General features: G+C 42.3%; 1 protein-coding gene across 12 annotated transcripts; it reads right to left on the bottom strand.

The window, feature by feature from the left end:
* Positions 1 to 149: 149 nt before the first annotated feature.
* Positions 150 to 24,472, bottom strand: LOC106750760 (carboxyl-terminal PDZ ligand of neuronal nitric oxide synthase protein). Of its 12 annotated transcripts, XM_014631298.1 has the most exons (12): positions 24,384 to 24,472; positions 20,687 to 20,834; positions 16,155 to 16,226; positions 15,969 to 16,058; positions 15,356 to 15,417; positions 14,945 to 15,053; positions 6,129 to 6,330; positions 5,754 to 5,878; positions 4,420 to 4,605; positions 3,356 to 3,541; positions 2,103 to 2,375; positions 150 to 1,518 (listed from the first exon to the last, which is right to left on the bottom strand). In XM_014631298.1, exons 2-12 carry the CDS (start codon positions 20,792 to 20,794, stop codon positions 1,030 to 1,032), a joined length of 1,902 nt encoding a protein of 633 aa, XP_014486784.1. In that variant the 5' UTR covers positions 20,795 to 20,834; positions 24,384 to 24,472; the 3' UTR covers positions 150 to 1,029. The 12 variants fall into 12 exon arrangements, with proteins under 12 accessions (XP_014486784.1, XP_014486789.1, XP_014486792.1 ...); XM_014631303.1 differs by lacking the exons at positions 14,945 to 15,053; positions 15,356 to 15,417; positions 15,969 to 16,058; ... (1 more) ...; positions 20,687 to 20,834; positions 24,384 to 24,472 and adding exons at positions 7,900 to 8,401; positions 14,208 to 14,366; XM_014631306.1 differs by lacking the exons at positions 14,945 to 15,053; positions 15,356 to 15,417; positions 15,969 to 16,058; ... (1 more) ...; positions 20,687 to 20,834; positions 24,384 to 24,472 and adding exons at positions 7,900 to 8,386; positions 14,208 to 14,366.

Genomic DNA, 24,472 nt, shown 5'->3' with positions numbered 1-24,472 from the left:
GGCGAAACATTAGACATAATAAATAACTCGTATCGGTAATTTACTTAGCCTTGATCAAGGGCTAAACAAGCGCTGACTTTAGGACGACGATATTACGATACGTGTAAAATTAAATTGTAAAAGGCTTAAATTAAAAAAAAAAGACCCTCTTGAGAGATAGTAAATATATATATATTTATATATATATATTTATCACAAACTGTGTGATCACGCGTATTCTTATTTACAATACTTAAAAATATACTGAAAATAAACTCTCTTGACGATTGGTACTTTTGGCACAGATTCGTTCGTTCGTTCGTTAGATGACGATTCTTGTACACGTGTGGGAGAGTACGCTTAGAAACGCCGCGATACGAATAAACGTACGAGTTACGTATTTACGATTTGTCCCTGGGGCTGCTTGAGACGTGCGTGAGATATAAATCTACAGTTTTCCCCGAGCGCGACTACTACTGTCTCCCGGCTCTCTCGCAAACACCCCGCAAATGTTGTTATATGACGAGATAGAGACGAATTTACAATATCCGTCGACATACCGCAATTTTCACATTCGTGACGCGCGCGCAAGTCACACCGTATTGTACGTCATTATCCATCGTTCTACAGTGATATCACCAGACTCTATCGCCGAGTGACATCCGACTCGTGCCTAAAGCTTCGATAAAAGTACTCTGTAAAAGGTGTTCTCTAAAAGATATCTTCTAAATTCTTCGTATCTCGCGGATTTCGAGCTCGCTCCCCTCCCGCCTAATCCAATCCTAAGCAATCGGCAGGGGTATCGTTTAGCATTACCCGGAGAAATCTCTCTCTAGACATGACGTGTTTGGGGGATTCGCGATTTCGCGACCGAGAAGGAAATGCAAACCCTGTTAGATCCATTAGATTAGAGGTTTTCAAACCACGCGTAATTTCTCACGATTAATAACTAACATGGGATGCACCTCGACACAGCAGCATCATTCTTTTCATCCCAATTCTAACAAAATCATTAGCCTCGTTGACCGGTGGCCACCCGAGCGTCCGCTCTCACTTGGTGGTGTGGCGTGCCCAAGTCGTCCGCTGCACTTCGCTCATCAGGTCGCTGCGCGACGGCAATCGCGCGCTCGTCGTGCGAGAAGGCGGCGGGCCCGAAGTCCGCAGGATGGTCGCCAGATTCTTCGTAGGATTCTTGCCGTCCTGCGCCATCCCTTGAGCCATCGAGCTTTGCCTCGTGCTGGCTTTCTTGGACAGACTGTTGTCCGAGCGTTTATTCAGCGGCGGAGGGTCCAGAACTATCGGAGGTATGTCGTCCTGAGGATTCGAGCGTTCTTGCTTAACTTTAGCGTCGGCCAACGCGTGAGCTACGTTCCTGTCGTTGGTGCACGGCAAGGGCCTTATGAATGCGGGATGCTGCGCGTCCATGCCGTCCGTCCCGAGCAAGTTGTCCAGCTTGTGAGCCATGACCGGCGATGAGGTGAAGCTGTTCGCTTGAGAGACTCGTAGAGACGCGGAGCTCGGAGAGAGCTGGGCTGAATTCTGAAGAGAATTTCGAAATCGTGATGAGAAGGCAAGGGTTGAACGATAGATGCTGACGTGCGATGTATCTCTAAACGTGCGATACTGTGAATTGTAACAGGGTGTCCATTTAAACCCGAAAAAAAATGTCCTGAGAATGTCCTCTTAATTAAACAAAATTGCACCTAACATGAAATCGTATGTTTTATTTATTGTTTTTGTGTTATTACATTATAAAATATAATAATTCAAGTTTTTTACAATAAGATGAATCGTATTGCTCAATAACTACTGTCATCAAAAAATATAAGAAATAATTCTAATTTTTAGCTGTGTATATATTTAACCCTTTGCACTCGAGGGCTCCGGAGCGGAGCCATTTAAAATTTGTCTTCAAACTCTTCAAACTCAAATGCAAATAGCAAGAGCGGAATATCCTATACACAATAGTTTTTACGATTTGTCTTTGTCCTTATGTTATGAACTGAAAGTTATTTGCATTGTTTCCATAGCGGAGCCCTCGAGTTTGAAGGCGAATTTTAAATGGCTCCGCTCCGGAGCCCTCGAGTGCAAAGGGTTAATAATTAGTTTCTTATATTACTCACCGATGGTCCACTAGGAGGTAGAAGCAAACTGGGGCCCATCGCGTACGGCGACGGCGTATTGTAGGGCGATCTCTGGGGCTGGAACGGACTTATGTTATGCAGTCTCTCCAGCAGCTGCGTCTGGAACTGTAGTTGGTCCGCGGAGGCATTGTTACTCTGGATCCCCATGGCGCCGAGACTCCCGGAATAAAGCGATTCCGTTGGATACGAGCAGTATGGAAAAGTCGGTGGGTCCAGCTCCCACGGTGAGCTCTGGCCTCCGGTTCGCTGGCACTGCTCAAGAAGGCGCGCTTTCAGGATCCTCAAATTTACGTATCCGAGAACATCGAGGTGTTCTAAAGGCGTATTCAGTATTCGTTCGTGTGTGTTCTTACCTCCTTCGCAATTCTCGAATATTTAAATACTTTAGAAGCGTGTATCGCTCGATCTCTGATCGCTTATGTCTCGACAGATTTTAGTAATAAGTGGCGGTATTACCTAGCACTCGTTGGCGGCTTGTACTCCGATATCCCGTGCGAAGACCTGTTAGACAACACCGTCACACTGGTGCTTAATTGTTATTAGATTAGTCGGTGTAATTCTTAGCACGAAATTCGTTCTCTCGCTATCGCGCCTCTCTCTGTGCATATGCAAGCAACTAAGTCACAAAGATAAATATACGAGAATACGCACTACGAGACGGTTCGCTCGCATTTCAATATGCAATTCAACTTTCGCCCATCGTCGATCTTATCGTTGATCTCCGGCGGGTCATTACGATTCGTGTGATTTCTGCGGCGCCGTGAGAGCACGTAGAAACGCGATTAGCCGCGCGTAAAGTCCGAACGGTCGAGCATCTTCTCGCCGTGTCGGTCCCGTCGGTCCCAAAACGGAAAACACACAAACACAGTACACACGTACGTGCATCGCGCGCAAGTCAATCAGAACACAAAAAAGTGTTTTATTCGAAGGTACGCAATAATAGCGTCGGCGTGTAGCAGCTGCAAAAACAGAAAGTGTGTGTAAAACATTTTATTATAAAGTTAAAAAAGGAGATGTCGGTACAAAAGGCGTTAACGGTATTGAGAAAAGAGACAGAGAGAGAGAGAGAAAGAGAGAGAGAGAGAGAGAGAGAGAGACAGAGAGAGAGAAAAAAAAATAGAAGAAAGGTACAAGATGCATTGTTAAACGTTAATTGAGATGCAACGCTGTCGGTCAGTCGGCAATGCTTCGGCTCCAGGGCACTCGTGTCATGGGATTCGGTAGAGCGTTACCTGGCCGAGGCTCGATAAGTCGGAAGCCGCCGCGTTCTGCTGGTTCATTGTCGCGGACGTCGGTATTTGCGACTGCGAGGTGACGTGACCACCGGAAACACGCTCCTGTTCCCTCAGGTGGCTCACCAGCGCACTTATGTGCTCTAGCAATTCCTTATTTTGCATTAGCAGTTGGTGTGTCCTCGCCTGTGAAACGAACGAGTGATTAACCGTCGATCTCCCTGGAGGGAAATGTCATTGCAAGGTTCCAATGAGCAAGAGTCTTGCTCATTGGAAATATTTCGACGATGATCAACGACGTCGGCTTTCGGCCTCTTGTTATTTTCCACATTTCTTGGAGTGGGATCTCATTCAAAACAAGCGAATAGTATTTTTATTCGGAGCAACAATGGAGATATCGCCGCTCGAAATTACAAAGGCGAATGTTTCATGTCTCAAACTTAGAGCGGACTTCGACTCCGTGCGGAGGAATTGTTCCAATCGATTAGAGTGAATATGTTCTCTCTGACGGTGGAATACATGGGATTTAGAAATCAGATACAACGAAAGGAATAACGAACAAGGAATTAAATATAGAGAATTATGAATAAGAAATTAGAAATATAATTTAAAACGCGATAAAAGGAATAGAGAATAAGATATAAATAAAGATATTTATTGTTTGAAAAAACTAACATCTTATTTGTTGAAACAAGCGTCAATTCATTTGCTCCGTTCCAAAAGACAAATTTGTTTCAATAAATCTCATTAAAGAAATGTTTTTCTCTTTTGTATGAACTGAATATTTATTTCCACTTTGACATGCACAGCGTCCGATCTATTCAAAAATCGCGAGATCAAAAACACCACGAAAATAAATAATAAGGATAACATATCTAGCAGATAAGATTTTTCCGGTCTACAATATTTATTGTGCAAATCATTCTGCCTTCGTTCCTTCGAGAAATTGTATTAAGCTCTGAGATTTACTTCGTTTCTACGATAAATCGCGCGTAAAGCCGACTCTCTATTCGTGGTACTACGAAATATTTGTGTTCTCTGGTAATTGATTCACTTATTTATACCTGAGCCTCGACGCGCGCCGCCGTTTCCGCCGCTAACTGATCCTGAAGAAGTCGCGCATGGGCAACGGCGGCTCTGGTTTGTTGACTCTGTTGCTCCAAACGTTCACGTAGGAGCTGTATCTCGTGTTTCAAGGCTGTTAATTCGCCTCCCACCAATAAACCTCCGCATTCGGAGGTCACCGTGCCCTGTAAGTAGAAGAAATTGATATCTCTGAATTATATGCGCACAGAAAAGTAAAACAAAACTATTTCCAACTCGTCCGTGAAATTAGAGACGAATTGGAAGTTCAACAAATGTAAACACGACTACGTAAGTAATACGAAAGTCGCTCCCAAAATGCTCAAGTCTAATCGTGTTGAAATTCACAAGGAAGCGAATTATCGTCGCGAAATGAAGAGAGAAAAACAAGCCCTTCGGAATTTACAACCTGCACCGGTAACATGTTGGAACACGGATTAAACCTTGAGAGCAACACTCGCGAACTTAATGTTGAAATAATATCATGGGTTTCTTAAGCCTACATCACGAAAAAAATGGTAAAATTCGTGGTTTTTTTTTACGTTTTCTGATCATTTATGAATTACTAAGGTTCCTGGTGCCTCGCTGCATTCGTCTTGTTTGATGATTCCGAGAAGCGAAGAAACGCATGCTGAGAATAATAATAACTATACAATTAACGTCATAAAATGTACTCTCTTCTTAACCAATCTTTTCTCATGATTTGGTCATGTTAATTTTACAACTATTACTTGATTGTTCGAGCAAAGGGAAAGTGTTCGTAGTATTTTGCAAGCGTGTTGAATCGATCACAAACGTCATTTCGTGGATATATATCTTTCTATTCGCACGTACACCGCAAGAATTCTGAGTATAAATTTTCTCGCTTCTAACGTCACGAAACGAGATGGTTTCGGCGAACACACAAGAGCCTTAAGTTTGTTACCAATTTTGATTTATTGTCTTTGCAGACTGGTTACCGGCAGGAAATCAGTTATTTCATTGGATCAGGCTGATAATAGCAGTGATCACGCGGACTCAACTTTTTCTTCCGAATAACAGAGAAACTGAAACGAGGCATAGCGTCTCGCACAAAATTGGAAGAGGAAGTAAACTAATGAAAACGCATGTAAGCCTCGTAAAAGCCTAACATATTACTGTCAGGATCAAAAACCTTTTGTTACCGTGGCACATGATGTCTTTTCGCCAAAATCGAGAAAATTATAACGATGTCGATACACCGTTTATCCCTGACTTCGTGTATTTCGTGAAATATTCTTCACTTAGATAATGTATAGACGTTTTACTAATTGAACGAAATTTAAGAAGATTTTACCGATGGCGACTGTCTAATTGGTGAGGTAGAGGTTGTTGTGGCCGGTCCATCGTGTGATCGAAGTAGACAGGTAACGGACGTTTGTTCGGGGACCGAATCTTCGGTGTCCCCTAACAGTGATATGTCTGAAATGCAATGGAAGAACAATAGAGACGAGGGATGAGTGTCAGCAGAGAAGGAAAATAGAAGGAGAGACAGAGAGAGCGAGAAAGAGAGTGAACGCTCGTGTATGCTTTAATTATTCGATTCTTCTCGATCGTGCGACTAGCAATTGCGTTTAAAGGCTGTCATGAGTTTCGACACCGAGAAACAATCGAAGGAAACACCAGGTGTTGTTGTAAACGTTCGATCGACAGTGCGAGCAGAGATATTCACCTTTATGCACCGGTGACGGAGATGGCTGAGATTGCTCATTAGGAATTTCGTCTTGGTCCTCGTAAACATCACCGTAATTTTCACCGTGATTCTCCCCGTCTTTGTCTCCTCGATCGCGATCCTCCGTAGTGTTGTTTATACTTAACTTATGGCACACTTCGAAAGCTTGCCCAACTGTTCTGACCACCCTCATCGCTTGACTCTGATCGAATCAAATCGGCTTTTAATTTATCTATCCGCAGATCCAATAAATCCCGCATCCGAATTCGCGATATCGTACACGCACACAGTCGGCAGATTAAACGTCGCGACTCTTGACCTTCGATGAGTTTCGCGACGTATCCCGTGTGCCTGATAAGAGAATTTGTGTTTCTAATCATCCTCGGGAGATATATTTTCCCTGTCGGATGCGAGATGATTTGCTCCAAAACTCGTCGAAAAAAATATTGCAACTTTTAATCTGCCGACTGTACATTATCAAAGGAGGATGTTATGAAAAGGCCTGTTTTTGCTGTACGCAAAAGTACGCAAAAATACAAGAGACACACTGAAAGAAAAAAGTTCTACGTTTAAATAAATATTTGCTGAGGAATATTAAAGTAATTATTTTATTCGGATTAAGTAAATATTACTTGAATGTAACATACGGAAAGAAAGAAGTGCTACATTCAAGTAATATTTATATAATCTAAATAAAATAATTATTCCAATACACTCCTTGGCAAATATTTCCTTGAATCTATCATCTATTTTTTCTCTTAGTGCATTACTTCTTATAATTTCTAGGCGGGGAATCCGATGGTGTTAGTTTAAAAATTTTGTCGCATGACATACGATGCATCATCTTTTGACGTAGAAAATTTGTATATTTAGCTATATTTAGCGAAAATATCAGACGCAACGGAAAATTCTCGAGCCACTGAGTGAGGGAAGTCGACTCGAATATGGTCGTGCAAGCGCACGAGAATTTTCCGTTTGCGTCTGATATTTTCATTATTAAAAATAGTGTTTCCACAAGATATACTACATTTTTTATGTCAAAACATAGATGATGTATCACACTGAGTACCATCGTATGCAGCATATCAACTTATCCCGCGAATGACTGAGACAGCACGCATTCACCCGATTTAAACTCAACTTTTTATGTGTTCCCGTCATGTGATGTAATTTTAATTAGCACTGACGGACTCCTCGCCTCAAAAACTGTGAGAAATTACGCCTATTTTCCTTTTTCCAAGCACTGTAAAAGCAGACTTTTTCGTAACATCCTTCTTCACTACATACATAAAAAAAAAGTGCTAGATTAAATTAAATAATTATTCTAATACTCTTTATCAAATTTTTACTTGAATTAAATAAACTTTATTTGGATAATTTACTCGGAAAATATTTTACTTGGAACAAGTAAACATTACTCAATCGAAATAAATATTTGCCAAGTATTAGAATAATTATTTACTTGAATCTAGTACACATTTTTTCCTCTGTGTAATGCAAAAGTTATATATAAGTTACAGATAACGTAAAAATAATATTACACACTACACACACACAACATCAGCGAGCTTCCAACATCGGCCATCTCTCAACGGTTCCGCTCAAGCGCGATATTTGTCGGCCATCAAACCGCGGATAAAGCACTCCCCGTCGAATTGAATTTTAATCACCGCATCCAGCTAACCAGCGATCGATAAATCGTCGTTAAATGAAGTCCCGTAAGACAAAGTACGAAGTGCGAAGGGAAGCTCGTGCGCGAGCAACCTTTTACCTCGAGCTCATCTAGATCGTCGTTCTCCTCCTCGAAGGGATTCTCATCGAAGCTGAGGTTAACGCTGTTCTGCGTGTGAATCAGCTTCAGCCGTGGCACCGGCTTGCGCAATTTCAGGGAGTTGAAGGTCTCCGGTTCTTTGAAGGAAAGCTTCTTGCGTGGCCGAGGTGTCGTTTCGTAGCCTAAGGGGTTGCCACTGCCGCTGAGGCCAGGGCTCACTGGCACTGGGAGCTCGGTCGAAGCCATCGCTGGCTTTGACGAATTTCTGAGCATGGCTTACAGATCCCCTGATCGCGCATTCGCTCGGAACTTCTTTCACGGCACAGCGCCGATGCGCCCGACACCTTCGCAACCGCGGATGCTGTCATCCATCGCGAGTTCACTGATTATTCGTAAGGCGAACATCCCAATTATTGACGATGTCTCAATTTGTGACGGTCGCATCTGTGCTTCTTAGTAAATCGAACGATATAGTTCCATATTTAACCTACAAAGTGTGTTTCTATTCTAAATTTTCACTGCGTTCGGAAATGTACACTGAGAGTAGAATGGCATTTAATTGATTATGAATAAATCATGGGTAAAGAAATCTTAGCTCTTTTTGTCCCGATTGGTCAGTTAAATGCCACTATACTCTCAGTGTGGTATTTCCGAAGGTAGCCTTTTATCTGTTATAACAAGCTTCGAATAAAATTAGAAGTGATGGTGAATGCTGGAATATCGTAATTATAAGCATACATAACATTAACAGTTCGAACATTTTACTCGCCGACATCTTAGAGATGGGCTGTTAATGTAAGGCGCCTTTTTGATATTTCTTTGTAGTTATTTTTAACTTCAAACGGCTGAAATCGTATTGTCAAAGTCGTGGTAAAATCAAGGAATATTTTGCAAGCGAAAAAATAGCAAAGTATGTATTTTTTTGTAGTTAATACATATATGTTACTATAATACATATATGTTACACTAATCGATACTGGAATATTTATTTGATTCTATTATCTAAATAAATATGATATAAAATGATAAAAACATTTCTATTTCTAGAAAGAAAATGTGAACTGTAAATTTTATTCATTACAAAGTTAAGGAATCAAGATTATAACATACTCCTCCAAAATTTAGCAAATAGTACAAATATGAGTTCTTAGTCTATAAACTGTCATATTTAAATCAATAATAGGTTGTCTGTACATTTGTCACTTGTCAGTAATATGGGCATACATGTGTCACAGAAATTGAGATAAGATCAAAGTTACATGTCACTAAGTGATACTTCCGTCACTTCTGAGAACATATAAATTAATTAAAATTTTACCATAGATTAAAGAAAATCTAATTAGAATTTCAATTGAAACTTTCGAACAAAATAAATGTTATGTTCTTAACACGTGAATTATTTTAACAATTTATTAATTCATTCTCACGGTAAGATTACTTTGTCACTAATTGGAACATTCACCATATTTCTTCTTTGCCCGAGATATAAATCGTCATTTCGCGGCACAAAGGCGAGTCACCTCGACTGTCCCTTTGACTTTGTTTTGGCTCGCTCGGCTCACGAAAAAAAAAAACATAAATCGGACGTACACTCGTGTGCGAAATCTTGCACCTGGCGATTCGCAACGAACACGTGTGGCACGTTAATGATAAAAATCTTTACTGAAATCTGAAATATAAAAAGATCTTAATGAGACGAAAATCTTAAGCGCGCAAATATGAACTTCGTCGGAGACGCATAGCCACGTCGTCCATTAGGAAGCGCGTGGGAACGTCGAAATATGCGCAAGGTGCGCGCGAATTATATTGAGTAAACGTTCGCAGACGTCCAAAATGCATTATCTCTGACGTTTCGCGCCGATGCATCGACATTAACAATTCCCGGTAGATAATCGTGACGCACATATCGCGGAAAATTCAACATTCAGAGAAATACACGGCTGAGCTTTTGCGCGAAATGAAGAACGTTTCATTATCCTCTCTTTCGCTTCCCCCCGGCGCTTATTTATTTGGAATATGTACACGAAAGAGGACAATTGTGATATAGCGCGAGTTTAAAGATTTCTTGTTGGCCGCGTACGATCTGTCCACACGGCGTTTTCAATTATAAATAGTCATCCAATATGTGTGTGTGTGTGTATGTGCGAATTCGATCTGGCAAATTCCCCGCTAAATCGTGCGTAATTTAGAGACTGTTGCGGACTCGCATCGCTTCCGCGAAGAGTCACACATCACGAGCGCATCTATCAGTTTTAATTGCGGGACGATCGGCTAAGGAAAAAACTGCAAAAAGTTACACGTGAGACCCCGGCAAACGTCAGTAGCGTTACAGCAATACGTTATATCAATGTTATTTATTAGAAGCTGTATATAATAGTTATATTATTGAGTGGGAAATTATAACATTGATGTAATGTTACTGTTACTTGGTGGTTTGCTGGGATACTTTCAGGAAGTTGAACAGTATATCGAAGATAGAGCCCTGTAAATCAAGGCCCAATAGCACCCAGTCCGGCCCGATGCATTGTCGTATAATCTAGCTCGACCTATATCCATTTTGAATTCAGACCCGAGTCTGACCCGGATCATTTTGCTGACAAGAAACTGGTCCGCGCTCGGCTCTGACTTTACCAAAATGGAAGAGGACGTGGCAAATCAGGTAGAAAAAGAAGAGAACAATCGCCCTAACATCACCTTGATGTTATCCAAATAATATTGAAGAAACTACTAGAGACCTATTCTACAAGTCGCATAGGATTGCCAAGAATGGAAAACCTTGCACAAAGACAAAAATACATCGTTATAAAAATATATCAAAGATCACGACGCATTAATAATTGATGTTACGATGGAAGAGGAGAGCATGATCTTCATAAGGCTGAAAATCTAATTATAATATGTGATACGGTTATAATTGCTCTAATTATAACGGTATTGACCTTATATAGGAAAAAAGAGAATAAGATGACAATCTTAAGTTCTTGTTGATTTTTCCTCATTTTCGCAGTGACGTAAAAATAATTATCAATTTTTTTTCTGGGTAGCTAAAGCCTTGTCTAAACATCTGCAAAAACTGAAAAATTTATAAATAAACTGGAATCTTGTTTGATTTAAATTTTTTGAGAATGTCTCGACTTCGTCATTTTGTTTCCATAGGGAAATAGGTGGGTGAGATGACAAAGGTTAAAAATAAATCCTTTTATGCATATAAAAAGTCACGAACTTTTTAGATTATTTTTTTATAATAATGTCTGTATAATACAAATAAAATGCAATACAAATCAAAACATAATTTGTGAGTGTAACTTAAATCAAATAAAATTTAGACAAAAACAAAAATAATTACTTATAATTATTTTTATTTTATAATTTTTTAAATAAAATGTACGAATGCGTCATCTTACCCGTGCATAACATATTATCTTACTCCATGGGATCACTTTATTTATTTAGTCAAATCAAAAATAACATGAGAAATGAAAAATAACAATACGTTATCATATACGTTTTTAGATCTATTGTACAGTAATTTATATAGAAAAAGTGAAAATGTTTACTTTAATTACTATAACTATAATTATGCAATTCTTTGCGAAGAAATACCACAAAGTTATACATATGAGATTATCCAAAATGCGTTTTTTATTATATTACCTACCGTCATTGACAGACCGAAGTCAAACCGCAACAGATTACTTATTATTATTAAAAGTCTTTAATTGGCCACTGACCCGTTATTTGTTATTAGTTTAGGAAAATTAGCAAATCGTCATCTTACCCTCCTTTCCCCTTTCCCCTTTCATACGCATTTAAAGCTAAAAATGGTGTAACTTCTGATCTAAGGGAATGATGCAGCGCACATAACTGTTCGACTACACTGTCGAAGCAGGCGCTGTTTCAAAGAAGATTCACAGGTCGCTAACGAACTTGGTCATAGGACTACGTGTGTTGTACTACGTCCTGACAATCTCCGGACAAGGGCCGAGTACAAATCCGACTGACTTCTTATTCCGTAACGCAACACAGCACACCGTCGTCGCGTCAGTTCACGACCAGCAGAAGTACCGGCGACGGCGACACGAACTCGTGTGGAGCATCGACGAACGAACGTCGAGAACGAACGAGATATCACACTCTCGTCTTGTTGCGACGTCCCGACGTAACGTTATTTCATTAGCGACTTCTGCGGAGCGACACGTCGCGTCTCATCGCGGCGTACCTCTCGCCACGCGTGAATCCCTCAGCGAGCGCTGTCACGTAGCGCATCTCGAGCGATTCTATTTCCACTCGCTCGTTACCACTCCGTGTTCTCGATCACATCCCTCGGCCGATCGTCCGATCACTGAACCACGCGGTCCTCGATCCCCGTCGAAGAGTCGTTCCGGCACGTTGTTCGCACAGGAGCAACCGCGGAGGAGACCGTGCGCGAGCACGCTCGCGCGTTCTTCGCGTCTCGCTCGGTCTTCGTCGTCGCGTCGAAGCTCATATCGCGAATATCGCGATACGAAGGAGACGATCGGGAGCGGCAGGGGGGCGGCAAATAGGAAAGGCGGCGCGTGTGAACAAGGTTTTCGTAAACCGGAGAGAACACGGGGCCGAAGTTAACCGTGGCAGCAGAAGCGGCCGCACCACGCCGCGCTACGAGAACTACGCGCTTCGCTGGATTTTTCCCCCGGTTTATTTATAAGCGCATTAATATTCTCGCTTTCGGCCCGCTCAATGGCACTTCTCCGTCTCCCTTCCTCCTTTTCTTCTTCTTCTCCCTTCTTCTTCTTCTTGTTCTTCTTCTTCTTTCTCCGTCTTTCTTTCTTTCTCCCACATCGATCCCGGTAGTCTAAACCCGACTCCGGTTTACAACGCGTCCCGAATAATTTATCTCTTTTTTACGCTTCTCCGGTGTATCGACAGTTTGCTTCGCTCGCTTCGATAGATATTTGGATAACAGCTCGGAATGGTTTGAGAAAGAGCGACAGAATGTCCATTCCGTCGATTCACCGAGCAACGATCCCTTCGCCGGAGTAGTAAATCGAACGGGCACGCGGATGAATGGTAAACGGAGCTCGCTTCTTCAGCGTTTTACATTCACTCATCTCTAGAAGCAAATAGAAGCAAATAGAAATTGCATGGAGTGCCGGTAGCTCGGTAATCCTATGCCTCCGTCTCGCCTGAAATTTTGGGAGGAAATGCGGAAAGAGATGCTCAAAACTCGCTGAGAACGCCATTGCATAGAACAGCAGGGTAGGTGCGTCGCTTAACGGCCGGTCGCGCGAGACTTCTACCGTATATCCTTCGACCGATAAATTATGTAGTTTTCCGTCGGGAATTTCTCTATGACAACTTAGGATCAATCATACGTAGCTCCCTCGAGCGCATAGCTTTTACGACGGACGTGTCACAGATCAGAAAAAGCGAGTTTCTCGGCGCAGTGTGCGTAACCGTTGAGTGTTTCGGACGAAAGATTCCGCAGACTCAAGTAACATTCCAAGTCGAGTGATAACATTCGCACGAAAAAGCGACAGCAAACAGAGATATTTCAAGATAGAACGGGATTTCCGAGGGCGATATTCGCTGAACACTAGTTTCACGCGGGAGATAAAGCGAGAGAAAGAGAGAGAAGTCTCTCGTCCATTAGACGAGCAAACGTGCGGCTGTCGTGCTCTCGGGAATTCGTATAAAGTCAGTGTAAACGGCAGCAAGTAGGCCAGCCAGCTGGGAAGGAACAGGGGGAGGGAGGGGAGGAAGGGACGAGTAAAAGCTTTTCGGAAGTTTCGGCCGATAGCGCGGAGTTTAAAACTTCGGCCGACGCCAGGTATTTCGGGTATCCTAGATATATCGTCTCTTGTAGTCGCCGGCTATTTCTGGATTCACCCAGATTTTGAAAGCAACCCGGAATCCCCAAATAATCAACAAAGGAAACAAACGAAGACGTCGGCGCACGCCGTGCTCGGGGCCGCGAAGGCGCGCGAGACGTTACGTAAAAAGTCAAGTCCGGGAATCCACGCGGCGGCATGGACGGCGGCGACAACAGATGAACTACATTCCCCTGCGGATTCCTCCTTCACCGGAGGCGACGAGTTTTCGGGTGTCGGTCGATATATATCTCTTCGAAATGAAATCGTTAACCGGGGCGCACGTAAACGTTAAACGGAAAAGTACCGTTGTTCTCCCGAGACGTACGTCACACTGAGAAAGCACTGTGCGCGTGCGCGCACGCGCCGAGGGATACGAACTGAAGCGCGGCCGAAATCGTGAGGGGTCCGCCGAAGTAGAGAGAGAAATGAAGAGAGTGAGCGAGCGAGCGAACGAACTTCTCTGCTCCGAAGCCTCGGGCAGATTTGCCGATCCGACAAGGTGGAGCCGACGCCAGCGGTCGCGCCGCCGATGTCGCGCGCGCGGAAGATCGCGCCGGCCTATACCGGACTATTTTAATAACTCGCTGCCAAACGGCCGTGCGCGCGGCCGACTACTGCAAATACACGACAAAACGATGCGCGTCTCCCTGCACCCCCGCTTCCTGCCCGTCGCAACTTCACCGGGCCATCCCTCCACCCACGAAAAGGCGAAAATACACTCTCTCTCACTTTGACAGGGATGCAGCGCGTCTCTCTCTCTCTCTCTCTCTCTCTCCCCCGGCTGGCCTGCTCCCAACCCTCCGCGCGCGTTCCGTCGCGTCTCCACAACGGAAGAAAGACGGGGCGAGCGGGAGGCCAAGGAGTCCACGGTTTATTTATAGGTTTACAATAACGTAAGTTGATAAAGCGCCAGGCGACGGACGACGCGGACTGCGTGAATTGTCGCGGCACGTACGCACGTGCGCGACGTAATTTTACGCCGCTGGTGGCGCGCGCACGGGTACCGCCAAAGGGGTTCCTCCTCCTCCTCCTCCTCCTCCTCTTTTCAGGAATATAACAAATATCAACTTTTAGATCCAAACTTAGCCGGCGATTCGCTTGCTCGATGTGGGAAGCTCGGCGATATCGAGAGACGTGGAGAAACGTCTGCACGGCCGAATCTCGCTGCATTTCGCGGATAAATTGCGACTCACCTTTTTGCTAGATTTGAAGACGTTACACTTAAAGGTATTGCTGCTCCCATCGCGAGCGATGTAACTAAATATTTTCAAGTCGTGGCTGTCGTGCGAGACGTAAAATATCCTGAAACGTGCACACACGGATTTTGTTGAAACATTCTCGCCTAATATGTCAGATTTATATGCTATTTTTTTTGCGGCAAATGTTCATCATAAGTTGTTCGTAAAGGGAACAATCGATCTAACGAGCACGTAAGAATGTACTAACACTGTAATGCTCAAGTAAGCAATACTTAAAAATCAATTCAAGAAAGGGAGGAGAGCTGGTGCTGATGAATGATAGGCAAGTGAAATATTAAATTATTAATCATAATTTTACTCTTAACTTTTACTAATTTTACTTAAAAAAAAAAAGCATCGTCTCACCTGTAAATTGGATGGTGCATCAGGTATATTTTATTCTCGTCCATCCATTGCTGCTGCCTCTTCTGCGGAAAAGTTAACGAGTCATTATATCAAGTATATTGTTAGCGGCTATTGGCTGTTACATGTATAGAATCGGGAATATATAGCGCCCAATGTGTATCAGCGCGGATATAAGCGTGGCGCTTGTCCAACATCATTTCTCGTTATAAATTGCCACTGTTGCGAAATGCGCGTCATCAGACGTACGCGATTTTTTCGCTGAGACACCGCGGGAAAACCGCTAGTTCCTTTTACCGCTGGGAACGTCACGGGAATCCCGCACTTTCCTGACATTCAGCGCCATCGATAAAAATCTTCCCGACTCCAATTCACAAGAATTAGGCTTTTACTACGCCGAGTGATATTTGTATTAAAATGAAAATCAGTTTTCAACTGTACTCCCCCATCCTTCCCTAAATTATATAATGTAGCACCGAATCTGGCAGACTCATCACGCATATCTCTTTATGCTGAGAATCAGTTTATTCAATCAAGAATTGATGAGTTAACGCTTCCGATTCAATTATGAATGTACCAAAGTAGGTAGAAGCGCACAATGCTAAAAGAGGAATACCTTCTTTTTCCGTAAAGTCACTTTTAGCCCATCCACTGAGACTTCCAACGTCACTTTCTTCTTTTTGACCCCTTTGGCCTTAAACTCGTACTGCAAATGAAACGGATTTAGTTGGAACTCGTACCATTTATATACTATCTGCCATAACTCTCCAACTAGGCTAATTAAGCTGTTACATGTACTCACGCGGATTTTTCGCATCGCCGCCACGATCTCCACTCGGCTAGTCGGTCGGGGAACCTCCATCGAACCAATGAACTAAAACAGAACATGCAACAGTATCAGTAACAACAATTCGCAAACTAAAAAAATAGCGTGTGTCTTTCTCTTTCGGTAAATCGCGTTGGTCTGTGCATTTTGATAAATCGATAAATTTCATCAGCTATCTGATCGCTCACTTCTTTTAATAACTCGAGCGAATTTTATGCCTAGTTTAAATTCCCTTTACATATCCAGTTGTTAACATTATCTGTTTCAGATTCTCAGAAAAGTGGTTTGAGTTGGGCATATAATTTTCCATAATTAAATTTTAACGACCTCTGTAAGAAATATCAGAGACGGTAAAATGTTTGACGAGCAACATTGTGGGACAACCGACCCAGCTAGTATTTGTAATAAATATGCAGTTACGTTGCCATAATCGTACCACGGTGGTACACTACGATCTGTATTTAGAATTCCCCCATTGAAGCGATGGTCTAGCCACGTGTTCGGATGATTCGACGCACACGTGGTGTTCTCCCACACAGTCGCTTACAGGCAGGCAAAAGACAGTTTCTTCATAAATTTGCGATCGATAACTGCCGACGACTGACGATAACGGTGAACAAATTGGTAGAGGAGAATTACTTGCGTAATTCAAAAATCTCGCGTCCAGCGGATCGAAAGTCAGGCTACTGTGAAAATTCTATTTCGAAGACCATCTCAGTTTCCTCATGATGAAATTGCGCTTTTAAAAGTCTATAAAATCACGTAAACGTCCACCTCGTCGCACAATGTTACGATTAATTAAGAGATTTTGCAGATAAATAAATATGTATTGTTAGCATAGCTGAAAAATCTTGAATCTAACAGATCGAAAATCCGACTTCTTTGGAAATTTTGTTTCAAAGACCATCTCGGTTTCTTTTTGATTAAAATTGTGCTTTTAAAAATTCACGCATCATGTAAATGTTTATCCCGTTGCACGATGTTATGTTTAAGAGACTGTGCAGATAAATAAATACACAGAATTATGTAAGGCAGGCGTTCAGGCCGATTTCATGAAATACGTAAAACTCATCAATCTCACGGACTTGAGGATTAATTTACAAAGTAAAGCGCGCTCGCTGAGATGCGGTAACTTTGGCCGCTGTATAAGCGCTGTCCCCTTTTCCCGGCTGCTCGCACCATTTACCTTCCTCTGCCCCCGACGTCGCTAAAATTATTGTGGCTTTACTAGGACGAAAAATCGTTTCCACGAAGCGGAAAAACCGGAGCGATCTCGTGCGCTCCTCGAATTAAACTCATTGTCAATATCTCTCCACCTTGAGGAGAGGCTATTCCGCATCGACTACGTCGAACGTAGCACAAAACAGGAGTCGCTGCTCAAACAACGTAAATGCCTAAAAGACCTCGCAAGTTCCTTGAAACTGTTTTAAACTAACTAAATTTATCCATATTTATGTGTCGTTTATCTGAGGTATAAAATTTGTTCGGAGGACATGAAGGCGGTTTAGTTGTCAAGAATAACGAGGAAAGTAAGTTTCATTTTTTAAAAAGAATATTAATATATATAATATAATAAGAAAGTTAATAAAAAGTGCGTCTTAAAAGTGAGTCCCAATAATTTGTACGTTAAAATTTAGGTTATTTATCTAATATACTAACTTCAAAGCCCGGGTTTCCACTTTCTGATTAATTAGTGAATTCAGCTTAACCTATTGATAATGTAAAAATTATGTTTTCTTATTTACCATTAATCATTAAATAAAAAAAAAATACTACAAAACCAGTTTAATAATTAACACAAATTGAAAAAACACAGCTATAAAAAAAAAACGAGTAAAATGAGTCGTTCCGACGCCCGGGAAGATCATTCATGACTCCGCACGAGTCTCATGGAAAAGCGTTCACATTTACACTCTCGCAGTTGAAACGTACAAACGTAACGACAGTTCTGCAATTTGACCTAAAACTCTGTTTTCCAAGTCCTAAAAGTGCCAAATCAAGGGGACATCATGCTTCCGCGAAGCGAGAAGCCCGAGAGAAACGATCGCCTCGGGACGTCCTTTAGACGTCTCTGCGCCGAGGAGTCCGGGTTCCTGCGTAAGCGCAAACGACGTCAACGACGGCGCCGACGCCGCAGTAGCGGTGGTATAAACCGAACGCGTATTCCGCATAGTACGAGCGGCTTTATGCGACGTGCAACTTACAGGCGCCAACAAACGCTCAGCGCACAAAAGCCTCAACCTTTTCCTCAGAAGAAGTATCACCGAAATAAACACGTGCACGAATACGATGACGTCACACACAACGCACTGGTGGCCGGCATCGATACAGAAATAAGCCAGTATCGCTGTCGTCGTCGTCGTAGCGATTGTTGCACCATCGACGACGTCCAAATATCGTTATTTCGAATCCGGGTAGCGGCGGTATATCGGATTCGTCGAATCGATTTCGTCATGCGCGCAACGCCACTACATTGTCTCGGGCGGCATTGAAACATGTCCCTTTTTACATTAAGCCGCTCGTTCCGCGGCTGGGCTGTGACTATAGTTTACATCTATCTCGCGATTTAGTTCCGTTGCGAAAAAGATCGTTACGGGCTCTCTTTTACTGCCTATCGTGAGAAATGGTTTACAAATGCTAGATACACCTCTCCTCTCGTCGTACACCACTCCGGTTCACTTCTCCCAATGTATGCCGGGTGGAAAATTCTTGAGAAATTATCGTGTTATGAGAAAAAATAGCGAGATGTGCGAAATGTTCGCTTTCCTCGTTTTCGTGATTTTAAGAAAGGATATGTTGAACGTTTAACGTCGCATGGTGTATTAATGTTAATTCCGACTTAAACGCCAAGTAATAGCCGGCGTATGCTACATTTCATCCCGAAATAGACAGTTACACTTCGGGTTGTTGCTAAGAGATAAATTTGGTTTGCGCAATTATTTCGATACTGCATGTGTCAACTTTAATAGTACGCGAACGCACAAAACGTGACAGAGTTTTTACACTGTGATACTACACGATATATATATATATATATATATATATATATATATATATCCGGGATAGCTTCGGCGCGATCGAGGGTGGGGGTTGATAAATATGTGGTTGCCGGAGGCAGTGCGCTCAAGTTCGTTCGCGCATCCGTACTTTTTGGCAGTTTCGAGGCTGAGNGAAGGAGGGGGGGGGGCGAAGGAGAGAGAGAGAGAGAGGGGGATGAAGGAGGGGGGAGTGAAGGAGAGAGAGAGTGAGGGGGGTGAAGGAAAGAGAGAGAGAGAGAGAGAGGGGGGATGAAGGAGAGAGAACGGAGACGAAAAAGAGAGAAGGGGGATGAATGAGAGAGAGAGAGAGGGGGTGAAGGAGAGAGAGAGGAGGAGAGACTCTCTCTCTCTCTCGCCTTCATCCCCCTTCTCTCTCCTTCAACCCCCTCTCTCTCCTTCACCCCCTCCCCCCTCTCCTTCACCTTCTCCTTCACATGATTATTTTCTTCATAACATATATATGTTATGAAGACAATATTCTTTATTGAAAATAATCATTGCTTAAAAGAAGGAAAACAACGAAGACTGAGCAATCACTTTTCTTAGTAGCAGAATGATGTTTTCCTCTGTGTATACTCTTTATATTATGGTAATTTTAAGGATGTATTGCTTGCTGGTGCCGTATTTTCAGTGGCGCATCAAAGAAGCCACTCCTAAATTTAATATTTATCAAGCAAAATTACGTTCCTACATATTTATTTCTATCTTACTATATATATATATATATATATATGTACCCTTTATCTACTGCATCAAACATGATAACACAATGGCGCTATTCTTCACCGAAATGCGAAGAGAGTGCGAAATTCTTTTTTTTAACGTACCATGGTTAAGACAGATGTTTTCGTTCCCACCGACCGTTAGAAGCGCGAACCACGACTTATAGTCGACATACATTTTCTTATGACGTGAGACACTATCGACCGTTAGTGTTATTATTTTCTGAAAGACAGCACCTAGTGCTCGAACAACCATGAAGTCTTTTAATCGAGAGAAAATTCATGCCACGATTAACCATTACCGAAGTAATTCGATGGCATTGCAAAGATCAGTATCTTCTCCGAATACGGTCGGCAAACTCATAAATTCATTCGAAAGCATAAATCCGCACGACGGATCGCTCGTCGATCCAATCGTGAAATGCTCAACGATCTTTTCCCTTAATTCCAGAATAGTAGTCCTTAAAAAATCCTCGAAATTTTGTACGAAAAGCCATTCATACGGGTCCAGGAGAACAGAAAAGTTCCAATTCCAACGTCAGTTCCAACGTTCATACGTTTCACTTGCAAAAGGCATGAATTAGAAAATATATGCAGGTAAAAGACTGGATAGATACAGGCGCATGTATGTCAGCACCGGAAAGCGTGTAACATTCGCGAAAAAAAAAGCGAGAAAAAGGAATCGAAAGCAGAGGTACGCGTGTGTGTACTTATGGACCGAAGAGGATAAGAGATCACTCCAGATTACCTTGGCGTGGAACACGATTCCACGGTGGAACGCCTCCTCGCTGTGCAGCGGTATTCGCGTGTCGTACTCGTCATTATGTACGAGGTTGTATTGCTTCTTAGAGGGCATGCTGAGCCCAGCTGCATTCGACTATGCTCGTCCAGCCTGGCTGCAATTACAGTAAATGACCCATTAACATTTCCATGCATAAATAAATATTCTCGTAAAAACAGCCATTTATTTCTGTCTACGATGAAGAAGTAAAAGCTTTAACTTCGAGAAACTTGAAAATACGAATACCTACAGGGTGTCCCAAAATTCCCGCGTGGGAATATACAGAGAGATCCTCCATACCAGGAAAAATAACATTTTCTTTAGTGAAAATATCGAGAAAGGTCATATTTATAGTGGCTTTAAAATTTCCAACACAACACCTTTGAAGCTAAACTTTAGATTAAAATTCTGTTCAAGTAAAGTCTACTTGGAATTGACCGAAGAAGATAACTTTGCTATCCATTTGTAAGCCTGAAGCTTAGCTCGCGAAAAATTCCATTTTTTCAATCGTTTGTTTCTCGGATACTATTGTTCGAACGCAATATTGTCAAAGGAAAAAGTTATTTCTTTTGGTATCAAATATCTCCCTGTACACTCCACACGCGGGAATTTTGGGACACTTTATATGATTCTACAAATTTTCAATCGAATTCGGAACAAAATTTTCGCTCTCACAAATTTCGGATAAAGGCACCGGGATAGCTGCGTAACGGAGTAAAATATTAGTGAAGCGTTAGAAATATTTTGACGTTTTGTACGATCTCTCGCGGTATCGCGAGATACTCGAATCCTAACTCTTGCTGATACTTTAATCTCTACAATCCACTTCCATAAATATTATGTTGTAATTAGCCAAGATTTAACTGAACCCCTGTTTCTTTATAGTTCTGCGTTCAAAGGAGCAGAGAGAATTGCTTGGATCACAGTCGACTCTTAGATGTTTGTGACAACGACTGTTATTTTGAAAGTGAAGAAACAAGGAGAAAAATATTTGTAAATTAACATACCGTCGCGACCGTCAACGTTTTCTCATAAAAAGAGACCCGGAATACCTTTTGCGAGAGGGGGGACTATGAATTTCACTTTTCACAAGAAACAATTCTCAGTCGGCAATGAAAATAAGCAAATTAGAACAGTGCGAGCAACGTGCGCATTGGAAGTTACGTGTATAAGCTTTTTCGACGCGTGCAAAAGCTATGGGTGAAAGCACGGTAACTTGTAAGCACTGATTTCCCATCGCGAGCGCAAGTTTCTATTTCATTCGTGGAATGACAACTATAGTTCAGGCGATATCAATCGCAACAGTGACCCGATGTACATAATTTAGTACGTGCCCTACTAGAAGCGCGCGCATCAGACATTTCAACGCATCTGTAAGATCTCGAAAAATATTTTGCAACGACGAACGTCTTCCATAAATATGAAACGTAACCAAGGCAGAGCGCAGGACTATTTTTCCCCTCGTCGCAGAGCGCAATTTGCGCCGGTAAAAATATACTGGTGTGTACATTCCAAAGTGGGAATTATAGCGGAGTCCCCTCGATTGAATCTACTCGAGGGATTCGCTCGCGTCACATGCACGTCCTGCACGTTGTACAACAGACGAATGGCGTAACTTAAACGAGGGGAAAGAAATTTAACGATAAGAAGGTAGAAAACACGTAAATAATTCGCGACGCGAACGAATAATTTTCAATATTTTATTGCGATCATCAGTAACATTAAATTTAAATGCGTTCCCTTGAATTGTGTGTGTATCTATTGTTTGAACATATAGATAGCTTTGCAATGTAAATTCACATATACAGGGTGTCCCGGATCAACCGAAAAAAATCTTCATGAGAATGTAGAACGGATGAATAAAATGTCCTTTACCATTTTATAAACACTTCGAGGTATTAATTATTGAAAACGGCTGTGTATATAGATTTACTTAATTATATATATATATATATATATATATATATGTATATATATATGTTAAAGACATTATAATATATTGAACCTTAAACCTGTCCTTAGATACAACAGCTGACATACTTAAAGAATAGATCATTCTAAACGAAAAATTCTTTACCATTTTGCCTATTTTCAATCATCAATAATTGAAATTTTGCGTATTATTTGTAAAATAGTGAAGGACTTATTTGTATATCTCAATTCATTCTACGCCCTCATGAAGTGGATGTTGCTCTGAGGCACTATATAATTGATTTTCACAGCATTGGCGACTATATCGGCGACACCACAAGAAATTGATTAATAAAGAGACTATGTCAACGTGCGGAAGCGTTCTTCCGCTTAGTTCCCGTAAAGTTGAGGACAACAAGTTAAACATGATCGAGATTAAGTGAGAAATTCAGATTGGCTTGAATCGAGATTAAGTGAGACTTGTTGAAATAGTCAAGTAAAAAAAACCACCATCGCCCTGAATAACTCACCGGCCACGGTCATTATCGGTAAGTATTCCGCAATTTCATACTCGAATCTCTTTCTCTCGGTGCACGCGCGGCCGGAAAAGAGCGACGCGATGCCGAGACGTGGTGTAAATTCCGCGCTTTAGTGCATCTTATCCGAGAAAACGCGAATCTCCCGATACCGAGGAGGCCGATTCCCCACATCCGCCGCAAGATGCAGCTCCGAGATGCATCATCGAAGGATGCCCCTTTGTGCACGCGCACCTGAGCTAAGCGACGTTCACACCGATGCGGTGTGTCAAACAAAGGAAACCGACACATGCGCTTACCATTGCTCGGAGATGCGGCAAATACGCAACATTGCACGCGCAGTGCATACGTATATTAAGGGACTATCCGGTGCATCTGTTTACAATGTGAGCTCCAAAGAAGCGTCATAATCCGAGATTTCGTATGCAAGAATATATGTTATGTAGATTATGGAGAGAATCTCAGAGGACGTTTTCTTGTTTAAAAACAAATTGATCGAATGCGTCTGCGTAATTTTCTTGCAAGATCAGAGGAAATCTCGGAGTAAACCTTGCGCGAACGTCACGAGCGCGTAATCTAATCTTCCAAGTTCTCGCTTGGATTATTCAGATTCTCGCAAAATATGGGGTTCAATGGACCTCGCTGACCAAAATAAGGATTCGCGAGATAACTTTTACCTCTTCTCTTGGCGATGTTGGCACCACTTTTTCCACATTTAAAAAAATGACCCAAGTCCTAGTTGGTCCTCCAAAGAGTCCTGAAGTTCTCGATCGATTTTATAAAAAGTTCCGTTGATTAAAGCGGTCCAAACACCACACGAGAGAAAGGGGGAGCAACTTCGCGATTGTGTAACTTCAAAGCGCTGTAAATTTCCTACCTCCAATTTTAGCGCATCGATTTTTCAGGATAATCGATAGAACTCTCCGAGGGGCTACCGAGGAACTCTCAACGGAAATCGTCGGAATTCCGAAAGGACCTCTTAACAAAGTTTCAGGCACCGAAATTTCTACGCGCTGTAACTTTTCGGTCTTCGATCGTAGCGCGTGAAATTGCGTCCGAAATTAAAAACACCACTGCGAGAACCCACGTGGCCCACCGTGGTGGGGTCCAAAGGACATTTTTCCATTTAAAAGACATCCCCTTTGATCGACGCCGACACGCGATGACTCACTCGGCGCTAGCCGAGAAAATAGAAAAAAAAGGAGAGGTGCCTTTACCTGAAAGCTGATTGGACGATCGTTGATCGACGTTGGTTCTCATTAACCGCGGTGGATGCGTTTCCTCGGCGAGCAGCGACCGGATCCTG

This window comes from Dinoponera quadriceps, unplaced genomic scaffold, assembly GCF_001313825.1.
Source record: "Dinoponera quadriceps isolate SergipeBrazil2010 unplaced genomic scaffold, ASM131382v1 scaffold5021, whole genome shotgun sequence".
In the NCBI taxonomy this organism is placed as follows: Eukaryota; Metazoa; Arthropoda; class Insecta; order Hymenoptera; family Formicidae; genus Dinoponera; species Dinoponera quadriceps.
This window is presented reverse-complemented; position numbering and strand designations above follow the sequence as displayed.